The sequence below is a fragment of the Triticum aestivum genome, chromosome 1D (genome assembly GCF_018294505.1).
Source record: "Triticum aestivum cultivar Chinese Spring chromosome 1D, IWGSC CS RefSeq v2.1, whole genome shotgun sequence".
NCBI lineage: Eukaryota > Viridiplantae > Streptophyta > Magnoliopsida > Poales > Poaceae > Triticum > Triticum aestivum.
Genome location: NC_057796.1, coordinates 463,659,526 through 463,685,145, shown reverse-complemented (window position 1 = coordinate 463,685,145; position 25,620 = coordinate 463,659,526). Strand labels below are relative to the sequence as shown.

The window sequence follows — 25,620 nt, the reverse complement described above, 5'->3', positions numbered from 1 at the left end:
TAATCCATGGACTCAACATTAGTCATAAAGAACTCACATACTTATTGCAAAAATCTACAAGTCATCAAAAACCAAGCACTACGCGCATGCTCCTAGGGGGATAGATTGGTAGGAAAAGACCATCGCTCATCCCCGACCGCCACTCATAAGGAGGACAATCAAAGAACACCTCATGTTTCAAATTTGTTACATAACGTTTACCATACGTGCATGCTACAGGACTTGCAAACTTCAACACAAGTATTTCTCAAATTCACAACTACTCAACTAGCACAACTTTAATATCACTACCTCCATGTCTCAAAACAATCATCAAGCATCAAACTTCTCTTAGTATTCAACACACTCATAAGAAAGTTTTTACTATTCTTGAATACCTAGCATATTAGGATTATTTAAGCAAATTACCATGCTATTTAAGACTCTCAAAATAATCTAAGTGAAGCATGAGAGATCAATAGTTTCTATAAAACAAATCCACCACCGTGCTCTAAAAGATATAAGTGAAGTACTAGAGCAAAAACTATATAACTCAAAAGATATAAGTGAAGCACATAGAGTATTCTAATAATTTCCGAATCATGTGTGTCTCTATCAAAAGGTGTGTACAGCAAAGATGATTGTGGTAACTTAAAAGCAAAGACTCAAATCATACAAGACGCTCCAAGCAAAACGCATATCATGTGGTGAATAAAAATATAGCTCCAAGTAAAGTTACCGATGGAAGTAGACGAAAGAGGGGATGCCTTCCGGGGCATCCCCAAGCTTTGGCTTTTAGGTGTCCTTATATTATCTTGGGGGTGCCATGGGCATCCCCAAGCTTAGGATCTTGCCACTCCTTGTTCCATAATCCATCAAATCTTTCACCCAAAACTTGAAAACTTCACAACACAAAACTCAGCAGAAAATCTCGTGAGCTCCGTTAGCGAAAGAAAACAAAATACCACTTCAAGGTACTGTAATGAACTCATTATTTATTTATATTGGTGTTAAACCTACTGTATTCCAACTTATCTATGGTTTATAAACTCTTTTACTAGCCATAGATTCATCAAAATAAGCAAACAACACACGAAAAACAGAATCTGTCAAAGACAGAACAGTCTGTAGTAATCTGTAACTAACGCAAACTTATGGAACTCCACAAAATCAGCTAAAATAGGAAGACCTAGACAATTTGTTTATTGATCAGCAGCAATTGGAATCAATATTTTATCACGTTCTGGTGATTTTTAACAATTATTTTCGTGAACAGAAAGTTTCTGGAATTTTCTGCAAGATCAAATAACTATCATCCAAGAAGATCTTATAGGTTTAACTTGGCACAAACACTAACTAAAACATAAAAACACATCTAACCAGAGGCTAGAACAAATATTTATTCCTAAACAGAAGAAAAAAAGGCAAAAAACTAAAAATAAAATTGGGTTGCCTCCCAACAAGCGCTATCGTTTAACGCCCCTAGCTAGGCATAATAGCAAGGATAGATCTAGGTATTGCCATCTTTGGTAGGCAATCCATAAGTGGATCTCATAATAGATTCATAAGGTAATTTAACCTTATTTCTAGGGAAGTGTTCCATGCCTTTCTTTAATGAAAATTGGAATCTAATATTCCCTTCCTTCATATCAATAATTGCACCAATCGTTCTAAGGAAAGGTCTACCAAGAATAATAGGACATGAAGGATTGCAATCTATATCAAGGACAATAAAATCTGCGGGCACATAGTTCCTATTTGCAACAATAAGAACATCATTAATTCTTCCCATAGGTTTCTTAATAGTGTAATCCGCAAGGTGCAAGTTTAAAGAGCAATCATCAAAATCAGGGAAACCTAGCAAATCACACAAAGTTTTTGGAATCGTGGAAACACTAGCACCCAAATCACATAAAGCATAGCATTCATGATCTTTAATCTTAATTTTAATAGTAGTTTCCCACTCATCATAAAGTTTTCTAGGGATAGAAACTTCCAACTCAAGCTTTTCTTCATAAGATTGCATCAAAGCATCAACGATATGTTTGGTAAAGGCTTTATTTTGACTATAACCATGAGGAGAATTTAGCACGGATTGCAACAAGGAAATACAATCTATCAAAGAGCAATTATCATAATTAAATTCCTTGAAATCCAAAATAGTGGGTTCATTAACATCTAGAGTTTTGATCTCTTCAATCCCACTTTTATCAAATTTAGCATCAAGATCTAAAAACTCCGAATTTTTGGAACGCCTTCTAGGTAAAGGTGGATCATATTCAGTCCCATCATTATCAAGATTCATATTGCAAAACAAATATTTAATAGGGGACACATCAATAACTTTTAGATCTTCATCTTTATTTTCATAGAGATTTGAAGAACACGCTTTCATAAAGCAATCTTTCTTAGCACGCATCCTAGCGGTTCTTTCTTTGCACTCATCAATGGAAATTCTCATGGCTTTGAGAGACTCATTGATATCATGCTTAGGAGGAATAGATCTAAGTTTTAAAGAATCAACATCAAGAGAAATTCTATCAACGTTCCTAGCCAATTCATCAACTTTAAGCAATTTCTCTTCAAGCAAAGCATTGAAATTCTTTTGCGAATTCATAAATTCCTTAACACTAGTCTCAAATTCAGAGGGCATCTTATTAAAATTTCCATAAGAATTGTTGTAGGAATTACCATAATTATTAGAGGAATTACTAGGATAAGGCCTAGGATTAAAGTTTCCTCTATATGCATTGTTACCAAAATTATTCCTACCAACAAAATTCACATCCATAGATTCATTATTATTCTCAATCAAAGTAGACAAAGGCATATCATTAGGATCAGAAGAAACACTCTTAGTAGCAAATAATTTGATAAGTTCATCCATGTTTCCACTCAAAACATTATGCACCTTTTTATTAGTAGATCTTTCGGTGTGCCATTGAGAATAATTAACCATAATATTATCTAGGAGTTTAGTAGCTTCTCCTAAAGTGATTTCCATAAAAGTGCCTCCCGCGGACGAATCTAAAAGATTTCTAGAAGCAAAGTTCAATCCGACATAAAATTTTTGTATAATCATCCACAAATTCAAACCATGAGTAGGGCAATTACGTATCATTAATTTCATCCTCTCCCAAGCTTGTGCGACATGTTCATGATCAAGTTGCTTAAAATTCATAATGTCGTTTCTAAGAGAGATGATCTTAGCGGGAGGAAAATACTTAGAGATAAAAGCATCTTTGCACTTATTCCAAGAATCAATACTATTTTTAGGCAAAGACGAAAACCAAGCTTTAGCACGATCTCTAAGCGAAAAAGGAAATAGTTTCAGTTTAACAATATCATTATCAACATCTTTCTTCTTTTGCATATCACACAAATCAACGAAGCTATTTAGATGGGCAGCGGCATCTTCACTAGGAAGGCCGGCGAATTGATCTTTCATGACAAGATTCAACAAAGCGGCATTGATTTCGCAAGAATCAGTATCGGTAAGAGGAGCAATCGGAGAGCTAAGGAAATCATTATTGTTGGTATTGGTAAAGTCACACAATTTGGTATTATCTTGAGCCATCGTGACAAACAAGCAATCCAACACACGGGCAAATAAGAAGCAAGCGAAAAAGAAGCGAACGGAAAAGAGAGGGCAAATAAAACGGCAAAGGTGAAGTGGGGGAGAGGAAAACGAGAGGCAAATGGCAAATAATGTAATGCGGGAGATAAGGGTTTGTGATGGGTACTTGGTATGTTGACTTTTGCGTAGACCTCCCCGGCAACGGCGCCAGAAATCCTTCTTGCTACCTCTTGAGCACTGCGTTGGTTTTCCCTTGAAGAGGAAAGGGTGATGCAGCAAAGTAGCGTAAGTATTTCCCTCAGTTTTTGAGAACCAAGGTATCAATCCAGTAGGAGGCTACACACGAGTCCCTCGCACCTACACAAACAAATAAATCCTCGCAACCAACGCGATAAGGGGTTGTCAATCCCTACACGGTCACTTACGAGAGTGAGATCTGATAGATATGATAAGATAATATTTTTGGTATTTTTGTGATAAAGATGCAAAGTAAAATAAAAGCAACGAAAATAACTAAATATTGAAAGATTAATATGATGGAAAATAGACCCGGGGGCCATAGGTTTCACTAGTGGCTTCTCTCGAGAGCATAAGTATTTTACGGTGGGTGAACAAATTACTGTTGAGCAATTGACAGAATTGAGCATAGTTATGAGAATATCTAGGCATGATCATGTATATAGGCATCACGTCCGAAACAAGTAGACCGACTCCTGCCTGCATCTACTACTATTACTCCACACATCGACCGCTATCCAGCATGCATCTAGAGTATTAAGTTCATAAGAACAGAGTAACGCTTTAAGCAAGATGACATGATGTAGAGGGATAAACTCATGCAATATGATATAAACCCCATCTTGTTATCCTCGATGGCAACAATACAATACGTGTCTTGCTGCCCCTACTGTCACTGGGAAAGGACACCGCAAGATTGAACCCAAAGCTAAGCAATTCTCCCATTGCAAGAAAGATCAATCTAGTAGGCCAAACCAAACAGATAATTCGAACAGACTTGCAAAGATAACCAATCATACATAAAAGAATTCAGAAGATTCAAATATTGTTCATAGATAAACTTGATCATAAACCCACAATTCATCGGTCTCAACAAACACACCGCAAAATAAGATTATATCGAATAGATCTCCACAAGAGAGGAAGAGAACATTGTATTGAGATCCAAAAAGAGAGAGGAAGCCATCTAGCTAATAACTATGGACCCGAAGGTCTGAGGTAAACTACTCACACTTCATCGGAGAGGCTATGGTGTTGATGTAGAAGCCCTCCATGATCGATGCCCCCTCCGACGAAGCTCCGGAATAGGCCCCAAGATGGGATCTCACGGGTACAGAAGGTTGCGGCGGTGGAATTAGGTTTTTGGCTCCGTATCTGATCGTTTGGGGTACGTAGGAATATATAGGAGGAAGGAGTACGTCGGTGGAGCAACGTGGGGCCCACGAGGGTGGAGGGCGCGCCTGGGGGGGTAGGCGCGCCCCCTACCTCGTGGCTTCCTGGTAGCTTTCTTAACGTAGGGTCCAAGTCCTCTGGATCATGTTCGTTCCGAAAATCACGTTCCCGAAGGTTTCATTCCGTTTGGACTCCGTTTGATATTCTTTTTCTGTGAAACTCTGAAATAGGCAAAAAACAACAATTCTGGGCTAGGCCTCCGGTTAATAGGTTAGTCCCAAAAATAATATAAAAGTGAATAATAAAGCCCAATAATGTCCAAAACAGAATATAATATAGCATGGAGCAATCAAAAATTACAGATACGTTGGAGATGTATCAGTTGGCATAGATCAAGAATAGGATTTGTCACTCCGTGTATCGGAGAGGTATCTATGGGCCCTCTAGGTAATGCACATCACTATAAGCCTTGCAAGCAATGTGACTAATGAGTTAGTTACGGGATGATGCATTACGAAACAAGTAAAGAGACTTGTTGGTAACGAGATTGAACTAGGTTTGAGGATACCGACGATCGAATCTCGGGCAAGTAACATACCGATGACAAAGGGAACAATGTATGTTGTTATGCGGTTTGACCGATAAAGATCTTCATAGAATATGTAGGAGCCAATATGAGCATCCAGGTTCTGCTATTGGTTATTGACCAGAGATGTGTCTCGGTCATGTCTACATAGTTCTCGAACGCGTAGGGTCCGCACGCTTAACGTTCGATGACGATTTGTATTATGAGTTATGTGATTTGATGACCAAGTTTGTTCGGAGTCCCGGATGAGATCACAGACATGACGAGGAGTCTCGAAATGGTCGAGACATAAAGAATGATATATTGGACGATGTTATTCAGACACCGGATGAGTTCCGGGAGGTACCGGGTAATTATCGGAGTGCCGGAAGGGTTACCGGAACCCCCCGGGGAACTAATGGGCCTTAGTGGAGAGAGAGGAGGGCCGCAAGGGGCTGGCCGCCCCCCTTTCCTTCCCCTCTCCCTCTCCCTTCCTTCGTCCCCCTTCCACCAAGTGGAATCCTACTAGGACTTGGAGTCCTAGTAGGACTCCTCTCTCCTGGCGCGCCCAACAGGGGCCAGCCGGCCTCCCCCTCCCCTCCTTTATATACGGAGGCAGGGGCACCCTAGAATACAACAAGATCAATTGTCTTAGCCATTTGCAGTGCCCCCCTCCACAGTTTACCACCTCAGTCATATCGTTGTAGTGCTTAGGCGAAGCCCTATGCCGGTAACTTCATCATCACCGTCGCCACGCCGTCGTGCTGACGGAACTCTCCCTCTTCCTCAACTAGATCAAGAGCTCGAGGGACGTCATCGTGCTGAACGTGTGCTGAACACGGAGGTGCCGTACGTTCGGTACTTGGATCGGTTGGATTGTGAAGACGTTCGACTACATCAACCGTGTTACTAAACGCTTCCGCTTTCGATCTACGAGGGTACATGGACACACTCTCCCGTCTCGTTGCTATGCATCTCCTAAATAGGTCTTGCGTGATCGTAGGAATTTTTTTGAAATAATGCGTTCCCCAACAATACCTGCTTCCAGAAGTTTTAATATTTCCGTTCTTACCACTTCTTTCATCTTTGGATTTAACCGACGTTGGTGATCAACAACGGGTTTAGCATCAGGGTCCATATTAATTTTGTGCTGACATAGAGTGGGACTAATGCCCTTTAAATCATCAAGAGTATATCCAATAGCAGCTTGGAGCTTCCTTAGAACTTTCAATAATCTTTCTTCTTCATGTTCTGAAAGGTTAGCACTAATAATAACATGATATATCTTCTTTTCATCAAGATAAGCATATTTCAAAGTGTCTGGCAATTGTTTTAATTCAAACACAGGATCACCTTTAGGTGGAGGTGGACCTCCTAGAGTTTCAATAGGCAAATTGTGTTTAAGTAGAGGACGTTGTTCAAAGAAAATTTTATCTATTTCATTTCTTTCATGCATATGTAAATCAATTTCATGGTCTAGCAAATATTGTTCTAAAGGATCAGTAGGTGGTACAGCAATAGAAGCAAGACCAATTTTCATCATTACTAGGCAATTCTTTTTCACGAAGATTTCTACTAAACTTGGAAAAATTAAACTCATGAGACTCATTACCAAAGCTAACACCGATAGTTTGTTTCTCACAATCTATCTTAGCATTAACTGTGTTCAAGAAAGGTGTACCAAAAATAATGGGATAGAAGTCATCTTGTGGGGAACCAAGAACAAGGAAATCAATAGGGTATTTTATTTTCCCATACAAGAACTTCAACATCTCTAACAATCCCAATTGGTGATATGGTGTCATTCATAATTTCTTGATATAAAGTGTAAGGAATAGCACTCACACTAGCACCTATGTCACATAAACCATGATAACAGTGATCTCCTATTTTAATTGAGATGACAGGCATGCCAACCACAGGTCTATGTTTATCCTTTATATCAGGTTTGGCAATTCTAGCAGCTTCTTCACAGAAGTAAATAACATGCCCATCTATATCTTCTTCTAAGAGATCTTTAACCATAGCAATGCTAGGTTCTACTTTGATTTGTTCATCAGGTTTAGGTGTTCTAATATAGCTTTGTTAACCACAGTTGAAACTTTAGCATGTTCCTTTATCCTAACAGGGAAAGGTGGTTTATCTGTATAAGCAGAAGGAACAACTGGATCCATATTTAGTGCTAAACTTTTGAAAAGCATCGGTATCCATAAAAGATTTAACACAATCATACTTAAGTTTAATACCTGACTCTTTACCTTCATCGAGTGACCAATCTTCAGAGTTGCATTTAATTCTTTCCAAAAGATCCCACTGGAATCCAATAGTCTTCTTCATAAAAGAACCAGCACAAGAAGTATCAAGCATGGTTTGATCATTACGAGAAAGACGAGCATAAAAATTCTGGATAATAATTTCTCTTGATAGCTCATGATTGGGGCATGAATATAACATTGACTTAAGCCTCCCCCAAGCTAGAGCGATACTTTCTTCTTCGCGAGGCCAAAAGTTATATATATAATTCCGATGACGATGAACTAGATGCATAGGATAAATTTTTTGGTGGAACTCCAATTTCAAACGAATCCAATTCCAAGATCCAATATCATCGCATAGCCTATACCATGCCAATGCTTTTCCCTTCAAAGATAAAGGGAAAACCTTTTTCATCACTTCATCTCCGGGTAAACCTGCAAGCTTAAACAATCCACAAATTTGTTCTACATATATCAAGTGCATATCAGGATGTTCGGTTCCATCTCCTGCATAAGGATTAGCTAGCAGTTGTTCTATCATACCCGAAGGAATTTCATATTCAATATTTTCAGTAGGTGCAGTAGGTTGAGGGGTAGCTAATTGTGGTTTCGGACGAGGTGAAGATACCCCGAACAAACCCCTCAAAGGATTGTTTTCCATAGTAACAAGTGATAATAAATTTCAGCACACTATATAAATGTTTCCTTACCAAATTCCACTTACCAAAGGCGCTTCATTCCCCGAAAACGGCGCCAGAAAATAGCCTTGATGACCCACAAGTATAGGGGATCAATTTTAGCTCTTTTCGATAAGTACGAGTGTCGAACCCAACGAGGAGCAGAAGGAAATGACAAGTGGTTTTCAACAAGGTAATGTCTGCAAGTGCTGAAATTATAAGTAGCAGAGTAGTTTGATAGCAAGATAGTTTGTAACGAGCAAGTAACGATAGTAGTAAAAAAAGTGCAGCAAGGTAGCCCAATCCTTTTGAGGCAAAGGACAGGCCAAAACGGTCACTTCTGATAAGCAAAGTGTTCTTGAGGGTACACGGGAATTTCATCTAGTCACTTTCATCATGTTGGTTTAATTCGTGTTCGCTACTTTGATAATTTGATATGTGGGTGGACCGGTACTTAGGTGTTGTACTTACTTGAACAAACCTCCTACTTATGATTAACCCTCCCGCAAGCATCCGCAACTACGATAAAAGTATTAAGAATAAATTAACCATATCATTCAACTTTTGGATCCAATCAGTCCCTTACGAAATAGCGCATAAACTCGGGTTTAAGCTTCTGTCACTCTCGCAACCCATCATCTAATTGGTACTCCACAATGCATTCCCTTAGGCCCAAATATGGTGAAGTGTCATGTAGTCGATGTTCACATGACACCACTAAGGGAATAACAACATACATACTATCAAAATATCGAACACATATCAAATTCACATGATTACTTGCAACATGATTTCTCCCGTGACCTCAAGAACAAAAGTAACTACTCACAAATGATAATCATGCTCATGATCAGAGGAGTATTGAATAGCATAATGGATCTGAACATATAATCTTCCACCAAATAAACCATATAGTAATCAACTACAAGATGTAATCAACACTACTAGTCACCCACAAGCACCAATCTATAGTTCCGGTAACAAGATTGAACACAAGAGATGAACTAGGGTTTGAGATGAGATGGTGTTGTTGAAGATGTTGATGGAGATTGCCCTCCCCAAGATGGGAGAGTTGTTGGTGATGATGAGGACGATGATTTCCCCCTCTGGGAGGGAAGTTCCCCCGGCGGAATCGCTCCGCCGGAGGGCAAAAGTGCTCCTGCCCAAGTTCCGCCTCGAGACGGCGGCGCTCCGTCCCAAAAGTCCCCCCCCTATTTTTTCTAGGTCAAAATGATCTATATACCAGAAGATGGGCACCGGAGGTGGCCCTGGGTGACCACAACCCACCAGGGCGCACCTCGGCTCCCTGGCGCACCCAGGTGGGTTGTGCCCACCTGGTGGGCCCCCTCTGGTAGTTATTTGCTCCAATAATTCTTAAATATTCCATAAAAAATCTTCGTGAAGTTTTAGCTTGTTTGTAGTTGTGCAGAATAGGTAGCCCGACATAGCTTTTCCAGGTCCAGATTTCCAGCTGCCGGAATTCTCCCTATTGGTGTGTACCTTGCAAATTATGAGAGAAAAGGCATTAGAATTACTCCAAAAAGTAATATTATGGATAAAAACATCATAAATAACAGTAAGAAAATATGATGCAAAATGGACGTATCACTTCTATCTTTGTAAATTGGAAAGATCTTCAATAGAAGCAAATCATATTAGAGATAGTTTGGTACCATGCACTTACTTTTATGCCATTGTATATAAGTTAAATCAGGATATTCAAAAATGGTTGCAACTCACTACATAATTAATTCTAGTCGCGCAAACATGCCACATCAATAGGTCTTGCATGACAATGATAAGTTACAACTTGCATTAATCTATCTATGCAATCATACCACATCAGCAAGTCATGCATATTAGTCAAAAGTTACATTTCCAATTTATTTTATGTCTTGGTTGATGGTTTACATGCTTGATTCTTGGAGCATACCTATGTAGTCCATATTTTACATTTTTTTAGAATAGGACATTCCATTAACTCCTGCCCAAAAGCTCTTCTCTTTTCATACACTATTGGCAAATGCTTCATGCTTAATTTTTTAAGAAATGTAAATCAGAGAACTCTCTTGCATCTAGTTCCTGACAAAGCCCCCTCCTCCTCGAGGCGTGGTTAGCTCCAGGAATCTCACTGCACTTTATGCCATAAGATTTTCACAGGAACCCATTGAATGTTATATCTTGATTTATTAGCTCTTTACATCATGCTTTTCCACATTATATTTTACTAGACTTGAATTATTCAATCTTATGATGTGGCAATAATGAGATCATGTGACACGCCATGTTTGGGTCAAGAGGTAGATGGAATTGAATCCACTAAGGTTTAGTTACATCATATATGTACAACCATGTATAAAAGAAGCAACTTTGAAGTGATTGTAGCTATTCAAATCGTATCAATCGCTAATTCTTGCAATGACACCAAAATCGTTGGCACCCAAAGATAGGGTCATACTTATGAAATATCTTATTTGTGGATTACTGTTATAGAATATCTATATGCTTTGTTTTCGTTGATTTTTTGTGGTATTTCATTCTTTTATGAACACCATTCAATGAAAGAAAAGTGATAAATATCTATACATATTACATGATATGTTTGGTTTATTTTATATTTGTCAAGATGTTTGTTCCTGCATGAAGCTAAAAAAACATGATGTATAAATTTCCCTACATATCTCAAGACAAGTACTTTTTTCATAAATGATGCAGATTAAAACCAAGGAAAAAGGATAGACGCATGCGATGTATACTGGCCTGAATGGTTCTATTTCTAGACCAAGTATGCATACGATACTCGCTGATTATTGCACCCAGGATTAAGAAAAGATATGTTGGGTTGTGGAAGAACCAATAAGCTATCAATGCAATAATGCGAGAGTAAACCCCTCATATGTTTTATTTTTGTATATTATTTGAATTAATATATTGATAATTACCATGATATTTACTTAAACCTACATAAGGCGACCATGCATTCTAAAAGTATCTACTAGCTTCGAAGGTCTCTGCCATGATATTTAAGTAAAACAAAATATACTTGAATACATCTACAAATTTGCATTCATCTGAGTGGCACAACTTAATATGTGGAGAAATGTATTTTCTTTCTTTGATCCGAAATAATTTGCTTTAACTAAAGATTTTTTAGACTCTTAGAAAAAAGTGACTAATGACACTTTCATAGTACTATATGTTTCAAAATTTGTGCAAGTGAATTTTACACCGTCGACATTTAAACATGTAATTAATATATATATTATCTTAATATTATGCTTCATTACTATGTGAGTAATTGTTTTAAAGTATAGAAAAGTGTAATTGTTAACCTATACTATTGAGCTAATGAGTTCTGAATTATAAACTGTCGTGGAATAGTCACGGCAGATGTCCTCGTGAAAGGACTTAGTCATGGAGCCATCGCAACTAAGAAGCTTAAAGGGGTTAAAGCGGAACAAAGGACACGGGGGTTATACTGGTTCGGCCCCTTACGGTGAAGGTAAAAGCCTACTCCAGTTGAGGTGGAATTACTAGGGTTTCGATGACCAGGGAGCGAATCCGCTATGCCTGGCTACCGATTTGATGTTACCCGTCCTGAACCGCCGCTGGGTCGTCCCTTTATATACAGAGGTTAACGCCCAGCGGCTCTCAGAGTCCCGGCCGGCTCATAAACAGTGTCCGGCTCGGTCTCTTAACTATTCTTGCCTTACAATACAAGTCATGCCATTACGGCGGTTTATCACTACGGGCCTTTAAGTCGCCTATGGGCTTTAGGCCCTTTACTGAACCGCCATCTTCAAGCTTGATATTGGGCTTCATATGATGAATCGCCATAATGTAACCCGGCCCCTCCTAGGCGGGTTACGCCAGTAGTTATATCCCCAACATTAGGCCCCAGATTGATTTGAACTGGCTCATGCCAATCTTCAATACCTTAAGAAAAAACCTTCTGGCTTCTGTCTGTGCAAAAGTTATAACCCGCCATGACGTCATCTTCTGGATTCTTGGTAACCCGCCATGACGTCATCTGCCATTAATGCACGCTTTACCCAACGTATCTCAACGGATCCTTATCTTAATAACCATCCCGAAAATCGAGGCGTCTCTGTAGTTGGATAATCATGTTTTCGGCCTCCTCGTTTTTCGCGCCCACTTATCAGTCTTCCCTTATAAATAAGCACGACCAGGTCTTTTCTCATTCTCCCCCTTTCTATCGTCTTCCTCCTCTCGACGCCTCAGAGCCCGAACTCCGCCGCCGCCGTCGACCTTCGCATCTGCACCAGCCAAGGCCGCTGCATCAACCTGTCCTGACCAGAGAACTGCGACGCACCTCCGCTGTTCAGCAGCTCCAGTACGTATTCCTCTTCTCAAATATCAGATCTGCATTAGGGTTTCTGCGTTCTTTCGTGTTCTTCATAGTTCATCATGGTTTATTCATAGTTCTTCCGCCGCGGTCTCCTTTGATCCAAAAGTGGTACGGAACTCATGCGGTAGTTGTTTTGCGTCCATTTTCAATACTAGCAGATCCCTTTTGCCTGTAAAAAGACCTCCTTAGAGCTCACGAACTTATCTGTACCAGTTTTTTAGGTCTAGAATATTTTCTTTTCTGAATGACCATTTGATCCAAAATAACAGCTGCAACTTGTGAAACTTGTTTGTGCGACACATAGGCAAAAACTGTATCCATTAGCCATGGCGGCTCTTATCACCGGCTTAAAGAGGCAATGCTCAATGAATAATCCTGATCACTCATAGTGGATTTAAATAATTTAATTGCTACTGTTTCCCATGGCGGCTTAAACAATCTGACACAATTAGCCATATATCATTAGGCCCCTTTGTAAGCCGCCATCTTGAATATGAATTGAAATATTTTCTCTGGCTTAAATTTGAGCTGGAAATTTTTATTTTGTCATAGGCTTCCATCCTTCATAATGCCGCCCAAGGCTCCTAAAGCACCCGTCACATGCAACTGGGTTAGATCCACCGTCACTGATAGCATCTTAAACAATTTTGTGAAGACTGGTCATCTGCCAAAGAAAGAGATCATGTCTTATCATGCTCCTGACCCGTCAGAAGAAAAGCCTCAACCCAAGGATGGGGAAGTTGTCATTTTTACTGATCACATGAACCAGGGCTTTGCTCCACCCGGCTCAAAAAATTTCAGAGACGTCTTGCACTTTTTTGACCTGCGACCTCAAGACATCGGACCCAATTCCGTGTCAAACATCTGCAATTTCCAAGTATTCTGTGAGTAGTACCTTGGAGAAGAACCCGGCTTACTACTCTTTAGAGAGTTATTTTATCTAAACCGTCAAAACGAATGTGCCCACGGGCCCAGCTTGGAGCTTGGCGGAATCTCAATCCAGCGACGTAGAGACTGTCTCTTCCCTTATGCCGAGCCGCCAAGTCACCCTAAAGATTGGAACCAGACATGGTTCTACTGTCAAGACACTTCTCCGGCTAATGAGAACCCTTTGCCCGGCTTTCGCGCCCTGCGCCTGGAGTCAACTCTCCCCTTACCAGATAAATTATCTCCGGCTGAACGTCAAACACTTGCCCCCACCATAAACAAGATCAAAGCTCTTCTGGGGAACGGCCTAAACGGCATTGACTTGGTCCGGGTTTGGATTGCCTGGCGGGTGATTCCTTTGAGCCGCCGCCCCGGCTTGATGTGTGATTACACAGGCCAGGAAAATGATCCTCTACGGCACAGTCCTGACGACTTACCTGAGGATGTCGTTGATGACATGACCAAGTCTCTTCTGAATGAGAGCCTGGCAGATTGCGGGAAAGCGGGCTTAAGTCCTTTATGCAAGGCTAACCCGGCTCCAGCGGTAAACCATTAACTTGAGCATCTTACTTTCCACTTTGATAATTTCATCTTTACTCAAAAACTCTTGCTATATTTTACAGGCTGGTGATAAATTCTGGAAGGTCAAGTATGACCATGAGGCTGCAAAGAAAGCCAGAAAGGCCAAGAAAGCCGCCAGGAAAGCCGCTGCCCGTAAGAAGGGGAACAAACCTAGCGCCTCGGATATGTTTCATCTGGACGATACCTCCGAGTCAGAGGTAACTCTTGACTCTTTAGGCTCCTTCTTTAACCATCTTATTGACACTGATTATCAGCAGGAGGATACAGGAGCAAGTCATGCAGTAATTGAAGAGGTAACTATAATTTCCTTCCGACTCCGAGCCTTTGCCGAGACAGAAAGTCCGAAGGGTAACCCGGAAAGTAAGATTTTCACATCCTTTAGCTTATCAAGATCCTCAATTTCTTTTGAAGCGACAGATTCACGAGAGTCGGAGGCAGACCCGGACCAGTAAAGATGCGGACCTCTCCTCCGGCTTACCCGATGTAACAAGAAAACGCCGGACTGAGGTTATCTCTGATTTATATTCTTTGTATCCTTTGGCGGGTTTCACTCGTCAACCACTCAATTCTTCTGACTCAAACTATCAGGGAACTTCACCTTCCTCCGGCGAATCAATGCAGTCCAGCATGCCGGCTTTCAAAACCGCTCCAGGGTAATGATAATCTGTTTATCTTGTGCTTATCTTACTCATGTTTTTGTACTAACCCTTTAATTTTCAGTGTACAAGTAAAGCCCAGCAAGAGGACGAAGAGAAGTAAGCCGGCCGAAGAGCCAATCTTTGCTGAACCGGAGCTCAGAACGGCTGCTCCTGATACTTCCGCTCATGCGCCGCCGCCTGAACCAGCCCATGATACTCCAACTGTCACCACTAATCCGTCCGTCGAACAAGCTATGGAAGGTTCGGAGAACCCTAGCCCGGCCAAGGCAGATGACCCGGACGTCGAAATCATCCGGACTGACTTCGTTGAATCGGGGAGACCCACCGCGCTGGCCAAGTGCTCCGCCAAAGAAGAACTTCTGGAACGCCGCAAAACCCGGCTGGATGTCACTGATTATGCTCATCTGAGTATTGGAGAAATCGTCTCTGGTTATGTAAACCAAGTGCACAACAGCCGGGATCTGGAAATTGATATGGTGAAACAAATACACCAAAAATCTGAGGTATAACTCTTGTTGCTTGTTCCTTAGTTATCCTTACTATGCCAGCCCCCAAGTCTATTACTTATGATGAAATATGTTGTAGACTTAACACCAGCTTAGTAATCACTGCAAGAAAACCGGCTTATCCGGTAGCACCCAAGGGTTGGCTCAGACAGCATATTTGAACCGGTCTTCACCGTATTTTAACCAAGTACTTGAACAGCAATATGCATTAGCCCCCAAGTGCCAAGTACCTTTGCCTGCAAAGTGCTTGGGACTTATTTCCATGAACCGCCACTGTAAATAGAGCTCTTTAGCAAACATTAGCCCCCAAGTGCCAAGTATCTTTGCTTGCAAAGTGCTTGGGACTTAATGTTGCATTATGATAACCCTAACTGTAACCCGGAATTTATACAGGCCGCCATTAAGCAATTTGAATCGGAGATCTCTGACTTGAAGAATCGCCTGAAAACTCAAGAGAGTGAAACCCAAAAGGCGAATTCCAAGTTTGAATTCAGTGTATCCGCACAAGAGAAATTGAAAAAGAAGTTTGAAGCAGAGAGAAAGGCCTGGGCGGATGAAAAGACCACTTTGCTCAACCGGGCTGAACAAGCGGAGGCCACTCTTGCAGAAACAACCGCCGAGTTATCCGGCTTAAACGCCATGTATCTCAGATGGTCTCAGCAATCTTTGGTAAGTTACCCTGAAAGTGTTATCTAGTTTAAATCCTTTACAACAAGCATCTCAATTGTCATCAGCTCACCTGACTTTGTAATGCAGGCCCCAGGAGTTCCAATCTCAACCAAAGCATGCTGACAAAGCTGAAGGCCGTTTATACCCTGGTGGAACAACTCTACACCGGGTCACAACGCGCCTTAGCCGTCGTGGCTCTGTCAAATGAAGTTCCCACTCATCTGGCGGATGTGCTAAGGCGGCTTGCCATGCTACCTCAACGATTCCAGGAATTGAGACGAGCTTCTGCAAGAGCCGGAGCCATAGCTGCATTAAGCCGGGCCAAGGCGTGGCTACTGGAGCTAGACCCGGCCGACATCACCCTTGGGTATCCCAGTTTGAAGGAGGACGGCACCCCCTTTGACCAGAAGGATTTCGCCGCTTGCGTGAAGGACATACGCCCTGTGGCCACTCTGATCGGTAATGACACGGATCTTACCAAATACCAACCAGGTTATGACACTGAGAATCAGAGAATTCCAACACCACGTTATGAAGCAATCAGCCTGATCCCTCCCACTCGTAAGCATACCTTCGCCCCTGACGTTGATCCGGTCGGGTTAATTGATGATGAAGCTGAATTTGAAGCCTTGAGTGGCATTGACTGGAAATCATCAACCTTCCAGGACAGGGAAACAGACGGAGGAGCGGAAAGGGATGAACCGGAAGCTTCAGCCCAACAACACCTTTGATCCCTCAGGTGGCTCATATTTATGTCTTGATAAAAAACAATGCTTCACTATTTGGACTCGGTGAGTCATGTAATAGAGTAGGAAAACACTTATTTTTGTCGTGCCATCGCGCACTTGTGTGGCGCTCAACACTGTTTAAGCCGCCATCTTATATTCCCCCGTTTTATGCTGATCCTCTTCTTTCCTTACGTTTAAAGAGCTGCCTTTAACTGTCCTGCATAGAGAACAAATTACAAGTCCCTTGGCGGCTTACCGCATAGAGGGTCATATATTTTACATATAACCCGGAGTATGAATCAAAATCATAAAATAAAAAAAACCGTTCTCAATTATATCTTTGAGACAACCATAACAGCATACCGGTGACCCTTCGATTACACTTCCGGTTTATGTGACCCGAACAATGAGGGTGAGAACCCAACTCTGTAATACGATGTTTATTATATGCGATCATCTTTATTGATCAAGGTTAAGCCGGTGGAATAGGAACCACCCTTGAACACTTTAGACATGATCAAAAGAACTTCCAGTAAAATCCAAAAACTTGTTTGCAAAAAGAGACTTCAAAAATTTGGAGGCTTCTGATTCGAATACGACCAGAAAATCGTCCCAAAGGGGTTAAGCTAAGATTCGAATACGATCATATAGCCCCCAGTGGCTTTGGCGTTGCCGATCAAGAGGGTACCGATAGCTATGTCCTCTTTGGTTCGAATACGACCTATGTTTGAACAGGAAGCCCCCAAATGACCTGGAGAGTTGTTTAACGACGCTGATTCGAATACGATCCACGTCGGTTCCCAAAGGGGGTTGAGCTATGATTCAAATATGACCAAGAAACTCCCCAATGAGCTCGGCAGTGTGCCGATCAAAAGGGCATCGACAACTATGTTCTCTTTGGTTCGAATACGACCTATGTTTGAACAGGAAGCCCCCTAGTGATCATAATATTTAACGGATAGATTCGAATACGATCGTAAGCCGGATCAGCCCCCAAGTGATCATGTGATATTATAATGAAAATAACAATGACACATTTACCTTTGAGGGGAAAAAAGGACAGAGGTCCTGCTTTATTATTTATCATAATATATACATTGTCACAGAAGTATGTACATTATGAGAGCCGGTGGCTCAAGTGTAATAAGGCCGAAGATGAGCGATATTCCACGGCCGGCGGGTCTCCTCCTCCGACTTACGTCAATCTTTGTGCTCTCGAACATTGATGAGGTAGTATGACCCATTGTGCAAGTTCTTGCTGACCACAAAGGGCCCTTCCCAAGGTGGGGATAACTTGTGTGCATCTGTTTGATCCTGGATGAGCCGGAGCACCAAGTCACCTTCCTGGAAGGTTCTGGACTTAACCCGGCGGCTGTGATAGCGGCGCATGTCTTGTTGGTAAATCGTCGAGCGAGCTGCTGCTACGTCACGCTGTTCGTCCAACAAGTCAAGAGCATCCTGACGCGCTTGTTCATTGTCCGCCTCAACATAAGCCGCCACACGAGGCGAGTCATGACGGATGTCGCCAGGGAGAACCGCCTCGGCTCCGTAAACCATGAAGAAAGGCGTATAACCCATAGACCTATTAGGAGTAGTATTGATGCTCCATATCACAGAGGGTAATTCCTCCACCCAACAACCCGGCGTCCGCTGCAAAGGGACCAAAAGCCGGGGCTTGATGCCTTTCAAGATTTCCTGATTGGCTCTCTCAGCTTGACCATTGGATTGGGGGTGAGCCACTGATGAAACATCAAGTCGAATATGCTCTCGTTGACAAAATTCTTCCATGGCGCCTTTAGACAGATTGGTACCATTGTCAGTTATAATGTTGTGTGGAAAACCAAAGCGAAATATCACCTTTTTCATGAACTGAACCGCCGTGGCTGCATCACACTTACTAACTGGCTCTGCCTCAACCCACTTTGTGAACTTGTCAACCGCCACCAAGAGGTGGGTCTTCTTATCCTTGGACCTTTTGAAAGGTCCAACCATATCAAGCCCCCAGACTGCAAACGGCCAAGTGATTGGAATCATCCTCAACTCTTGAGCCGGCACGTGAGCACGTCTTGAGAACTTCTGACAACCGTCACATTTACTGACTAAGTCCTCTGCATCAGCATGAGCCGTCAGCCAATAAAAACCGTGACGAAAAGCTTTGGCCACAAGGGATTTTGAGCCGGCATGATGGCCACAATCCCCCTCGTGAATCTCACGTAAAATTTCTTGACCTTCCTCAGGGGAAACACAACGCTGAAAAGCCCCAGTGACACTGCGATGATGCAACTCGCCATTGGCAATTATCATTGACTTAGACCGCCGGGTTATTTGTCTGGCCAAAGTTTCATCCTCAGGCAATTCTCCCCGGGTCATGTAAGCCAAGTATGGCACTGTCCAATCTGGGATAACATGAAGAGCCGCCACCAACTGTGCTTCTGGGTCCGGAACAGCCAAGTCTTCCTCTGTAGGTAACTTGACAGAAGGGTTATGCAGAATATCCAAGAAAGTATTAGGCGGCACCGGCTTTCGCTGAGAGCCCAGCCGGCTTAAGGCATCAGCCGCCTCGTTCTTTCTGCGGTCAATGTGCTCTACTTGGTAACCCTGAAAATGTCCGGCAATGGCATCAACTTCACGGCGATAAGCCGCCATGAGGGGGTCCTTGGAATCCCACTTGCCTGATACTTGTTGAGCCACCAAATCTGAGTCGCCAAAGCACCTTACCCGGCTTAAGCTCATCTCCTTAGCCATCCGAAGACCATGGAGCAAGGCCTCGTACTCAGCTGCATTGTTAGTACAGGGAAACATCAACCGTAGCACATAACGAAATTTGTCACCTCGAGGGGAAGCTAACACGACTCCAGCCCCCGAGCCCTCCAATTGCCTGGACCCGTCGAAGTGAATAGTCCAGTATGTGTTATCCGGTTTCTCTTCAGGCATCTGCAGCTCTGTCCAATCGTTGATGAAATCTACCAATGCTTGCGATTTGATAGCCGTGCGTGGCACATACTTTAGACCATGAGGCCCAAGTTCAATGGCCCACTTAGCGACTCTTCCTGTGGCTTCTCTGTTTTGGATGATATCTCCTAAAGGAGCAGAACTAACCACAGTGATAGGGTGGCCCTGGAAATATTGCTTAAGCTTCCGGCTTGCCATGAATACCCCATAAACAAGCTTCTGCCAATGTGGATACCGTTGCTTGGACTCAATAAGTACTTCGCTGACGTAGTAAACCGGCCGCTGAACCGGATGTTCCTTACCCGCCTCCTTGCGCTCCACCACGATGGCCACACTGACGGCTCGTGTGTTAGCGGCTACATACAATAATAAGGGCTCCTTATCAACAGGAGCAGCAAGAACTGGCGGTTCAGCTAACTGTCTTTTCAAATCCTCAAAGGCGGCATTGGCAGCATCACTCCAGACAAAGTCAATTGTTTTCTTCATCATCTGATACAGCGGTATGGCCTTTTCGCCCAACCGGCTTATAAACCGACTTAAAGCAGCGATCCGGCCCGCCAGACGCTGGACGTCATTTATGCACGCCGGCTTAGCCAGAGAGGTGATTGCCTTGATCTTCTCCGGGTTAGCTTCGATGCCTCTGTGAGAAACCAGAAAACCCAAAAGCTTGCCTGCAGGAACACCAAAAACACACTTGGCCGGGTTAAGCATCATCTTGTAGACCCGGAGATTACCAAAGGTTTCCCTCAGATCGTCTATCAAGGTCTCCTTCTCTCTGGATTTTACCACAATATCATCCACATAGGCATGAACGTTGCGCCCAATCTGATTATGAAGACAATTCTGTACACAGCGCTGGTAAGTCGCCTGGGCGCTCTTGAGCCCAAAAGGCATAGACACATAATAGAAGGCTCCAAAGGGAGTAATGAACGTCGTCTTCTCTTGGTCCTTAACTGCCATTTTGATCTGATGGTAACCAGAGTAAGCATCCAGAAAACTCAAACGCTCACAACCCGCCGTAGCATCAATAATTTGATCAATACGGGGGAGAGCAAAAGGATCAGCCGGGCAAGCCTTGTTTAAACCCGTATAATCCACACACATACGCCAGGTGCCGTTCTTCTTGAGCACGAGCACCGGGTTAGCTAGCCATTCCGGATGAAAGACTTCAACGATGAACCCGACCGCCAAGAGCCGGGCTACTTCCTCACCAATGGCTTTCCGCCTCTCCTTGTTAAACCGCCGGAGAAATTGCTTGACTAGCTTAAATTTTAGATCAATATTAAGAGTGTGCTCAGCGAGTTCTCTCGGTACACCCGGCATGTCCGAAGGTTTCCATGCAAAGATGTCCCGGTTCTCACGGATGAACTCGATGAGCGTGCTTTCCTATTTAGGATCCAGATTGGCACTGATGCTGAACTGCTTAGATGAGTCGCCTGGAACAAAGTCAATAAGCTTAGTCTCATCGGCCGACTTAAATTTCATTACCGGCTCATGCTCCGTGGTCGGCTTTTTCAAAGACGTCATATCTGTCGGGTCAACATTATCCTTGTAAAACTTTAATTCCTCTGTCGCACAAACAGATTCAGCGTAAGCAGCGTCACCTTCCTCGCACTCCAAAGCTATCTTTCGGCTGCCATGAACCGTAATGGTCCCGTTGTGACCCGGCATCTTGAGCTGCAAGTATACGTAACACGGCCGTGCCATGAACTTGGCGTAAGCCGGCCGCTCAAATAGAGCATGGTACGGGCTTCTGATCTTGACTACCTCAAAAGTCAGTTTTTCCGCCCTGGAGTTGTACTCATCTCCAAATGCTACTTCCAGCTCGATCTTACCAACTGGATACGCCGACTTACCGGGCACCACGCCATGGAAAATAGTATTGGACTGGTTGAGGTTTTTATCAGTTAATCCCATACGACGGAAGGTCTCATAATAGAGGATGTTGATGCTACTGCCTCCGTCCATGAGTACCTTAGTAAATTTATACCCACCAACCTGAGGAGCCACCACCAAGGCCAGGTGACCCGGATTATCAACCCTGGGAGGGTGATCTTCCCTACTCCATACAATCAGCTGCTCAGACCATCGCAAGTAACGTGGAACTACCGGCTCAGCAGCGCTCACAGCCCTCTTATGAAGCTTCTGGTCTCGCTTGCACAAACTGGTAGTAAACACATGATACTGTCCATTATTGAGCTGCTTTGGATGGGTCTGGTATCCCCCCTGCTGCTGCTGCTGATTACTCTGGCCAGATTGCTGGTTAAAACCACCTTGATCACCTTGAGAATTCTGAAAATTGGAATTTGAACCGCCGCCCGGGCCATGAAAGCCGCCGCCACCTGAGCCGCCGCCCTGCCCATTGTTACCGTTGAACATGTTGGAATTCTTGAAAGCTTTCATGATCGCGCAGTCTTTCCATAGATGAGTGGTCGGCTTCTCCCTAGAGCCATGCCTTGGACAGGGCTCATTTAACAATTGCTCAAGCGTCGGGCCTGACCCGCCAGACCGGGGAGGTGGTCTCCCCTTACGTCGGTGATTGTTACCCTGCGCGTTGGTGTTAGCCACAAACTCCATACCATCATCAGCCTTACGTTTATTACCTCCTTGACTCGTCGGGTTATGCTTAGGGCCCTTGCCGTTGCCATTCTTCTTTCCCTTCCCTGTCTTTTCATCATCAGACGCGGGATCCTTGGTACTATCAGAGTCGGCGTACTTGACCAGAGCCGCCATCAGCGTACCCATATCGTTGCAATCGCGCTTGAGCCGCCCGAGCTTCATCTTCAGGGGCGCAAAACGACAATTTTGCTCCAACATTAAGACTGCAGAGCCGGCATCCATCTTATCAGACGAATGTATTATTTCCTTGACCCGGCGTACCCAATGGGTTGTAGATTCGCCTTCTTGCTGCTTGCAGCTAGTCAAATCCACAATTAACATAGATTGCTTACATGTATCTTTGAAGTTTGGATGAACCGGGCTTTCAGCTCTGCCCATGACCCGATGGAATTAGGTGGCAGTCCCTTCAACCAAGTGCGGGCAGTCCCATCCAAAATCATGGTGAAGTATTTGGCCATCGCCGCTTCACTGACCTCCAGCAACTCCATAGCCGTCTCGTAGCTTTCAATCCATGCTCCGGGCAGTAAATCAGCCGTGTAATTAGGTACCTTCCTAGGTCCTTTGAAATCTTTGGGCAGACGTCCGTTACGGAGAGCCGGCACCAGACAAGGGACACCTCCGGTCCTCGTAGCTACACCTGCCTCGATAGAAGTTGTTGGGTAAACCGGAAAAGGCTGGTAAGCTGTCAGCTGAGCCGCCTGCTCAACCTCTTGACGTGCTCTGTCTTGATCTACCGCGTTAAAGGCTCCATTATGCGCCGGGCCATGCCCACCTGGCAAGTCACGACACCGGACGTTGCTTGAGTCGGCCACTGAAACCATGTGTCTGCTATAACTTGGGCTCCGGTTTGGACGAGGGGTTGAATGAATCCTGTCCCAGCTATATGAATATGCCTCCTGTTGTGCCAAAGCTGTTTGAAGAAGTTCTCTGACCCTGCGGGTTTCGACCGTCGTTGGAGAATCGCCCTCGACCGGGAGAGCCGCCAGTCGTGCCGCTGCAGCGATCATGTTTTCCAATGGATTAGAATAATGACCCGGTGGTATTGGTACGTATCGAGGTGGGGCAGTATTCACACGGGGAGGCCCCATCACTTGCGGCTGAACCAACGTTCCAACCCCAGGTGCCGTGATTTCTGGCGGGTTACTAGGCCCTGCACCGGGCGTGTTGAAGAGGTTTCGAGGATCATAAACCGGAGGGAGCCGAGATTGAGCCTTCTGATGCCTCCTTCTCATGACCTCATTGGATGCATTCTGATCCATTGTGAGCCGGAAAGACTGCGCCTGAATCAGCTGAGTCTGGGCGTCCAGAGCCGCCCGTTCTGCAGCCATCCTGATTCCTTCCGCTGCCAGATCTTCCTTGGCCTACGCTATATTCAGCTTTAACTGTGCCACTTCTGCATCATGTTGAGCTTGATCCGCTGGGACGACCGTGGCGGTTAACAGGGCAGTCATCTTATCCGTGAGATCCATCAGCACCTGAGCCGGCGAGTGCACAGGGCCTCCTGCCCCAGCGGCGGAGTTTTGAACAGGTTGCGTGCCGGCCATGAAGATTCCAACCCGGCTTGGCGGCTCAAAAGGGTCCGGAATACTGTCGCCATCGGAACAACCCCCGAGCCTGCCGTCTTGAAGTTCATACAACGAGTCCGTCTCACCTGTGGACGATTCACCATCAGAGCAGATGGCCGTCTCATCGCCAGATCTAGATCCTTCAGAGAGTCCTCCGTGGATGCATCCCACGAAAGCACGCTTCAAGCCAGGCAGAGTCCGGGCGGGTCTCGCACGCTGAGCCGTCTCGATGAGGTCGGTGCAGATGTCCGGCTCAGGGCCCGGCTCGCCGATCTTGCCAATGAAAACGTGGATTCCGCCGAAGGGGACCCGGTACCCGTACTCGATTGAGCCGGCGTCGGGGCCCCAGCCTGCGTCGTCGATGTAAAGCTTGCCGCGACGACTCTTGGTCATCCGGCCCACATCGTATCCCTTGAGCCCTTCGAAGCTACCCTTCAAGAACTCAAATCCACCGTGCGCTGGCCCCACGGTGGGCGCCAACTGTCGTGGAATAGTCACGGCAGATGTCCTCGTGAAAGGACTTAGTCATGGAGCCATCGCAACTAAGAAGCTTAAAGGGGTTAAAGCGGAACAAAGGACACGGGGGTTATACTGGTTCGGCCCCTTACGGTGAAGGTAAAAGCCTACTCCAGTTGAGGTGGAATTACTAGGGTTTCGATGACCAGGGAGCGAATCCGCTATGCCTGGCTACCGATTTGATGTTACCCGTCCTGAACCGCCGCTGGGTCGTCCCTTTATATACAGAGGTTAACGCCCAGCGGCTCTCAGAGTCCCGGCCGGCTCATAAACAGTGTCCGGCTCGGTCTCTTAACTATTCTTGCCTTACAATACAAGTCATGCCATTACGGCGGTTTATCACTACGGGCCTTTAAGTCGCCTATGGGCTTTAGGCCCTTTACTGAACCGCCATCTTCAAGCTTGATATTGGGCTTCATATGATGAATCGCCATAACGTAACCCGGCCCCTCCTAGGCGGGTTACGCCAGTAGTTATATCCCCAACAGTACCTCTCCTTAAATTAGAGCATCTACAATCGGACCCTCCACTTACCCCTAAACGCCCGGGCAGACAAACTGGATAGGGCCCAGACAGAAAATAGCCATGGGAGGAGGAGGAGGTATCGGAGGAAGAGGAGGTGCCATGGGTGGAGGAGCTCAGAGGATGAGGAGAAGGCACCAAAGGACATGGAGGGGGAGGTGCGAGCCATGATTTTACTTCATCTATTGGGGATGCTCTTACTTAGGCCCTTAAGGTTCTGTGTCAGGTTCTGCACATGATCCCTCTCGCTGGTGCGCACCTTTGCTAGTTGTGTTGGAAATAATGTGTAGGCTACCACTAATAAAATTCTGAACATACACAACAACATAGATGATATGGATTGATGTACCCAAATTAATCTATGATTCATATAGAAGGAAGCTAGAATTGCATTTACCAAAAAATAAACCCAGCAAGGTTGGTGATGAAGATGACAATGGCGTAGTCGAGAAGTACCGGATGAAGATGAAGTCGACGAGGAAGTTGAAGTCATGTGGGCCCTCTCCAGAAACGTTATTGCCCCACTACCTACGCAGGTAGCCA

The 25,620-nt window shown here is 44.2% G+C and overlaps 1 protein-coding gene across 1 annotated transcript in view; it reads right to left on the bottom strand.

The window, feature by feature from the left end:
- Positions 1-25,225, bottom strand: part of LOC123160678 (CDP-diacylglycerol--serine O-phosphatidyltransferase 2-like) — a 30,412-nt gene extending 5,187 nt beyond the window's left edge. Inside the window, exon 1 of the mRNA XM_044578528.1 lies at positions 25,090-25,225. Within this exon, the coding sequence (XP_044434463.1) occupies positions 25,090-25,225 (136 nt within the window). The remainder of the gene's footprint in view (positions 1-25,089) is intronic.
- Between the last annotated feature and the right edge of the window lie 395 nt (positions 25,226-25,620).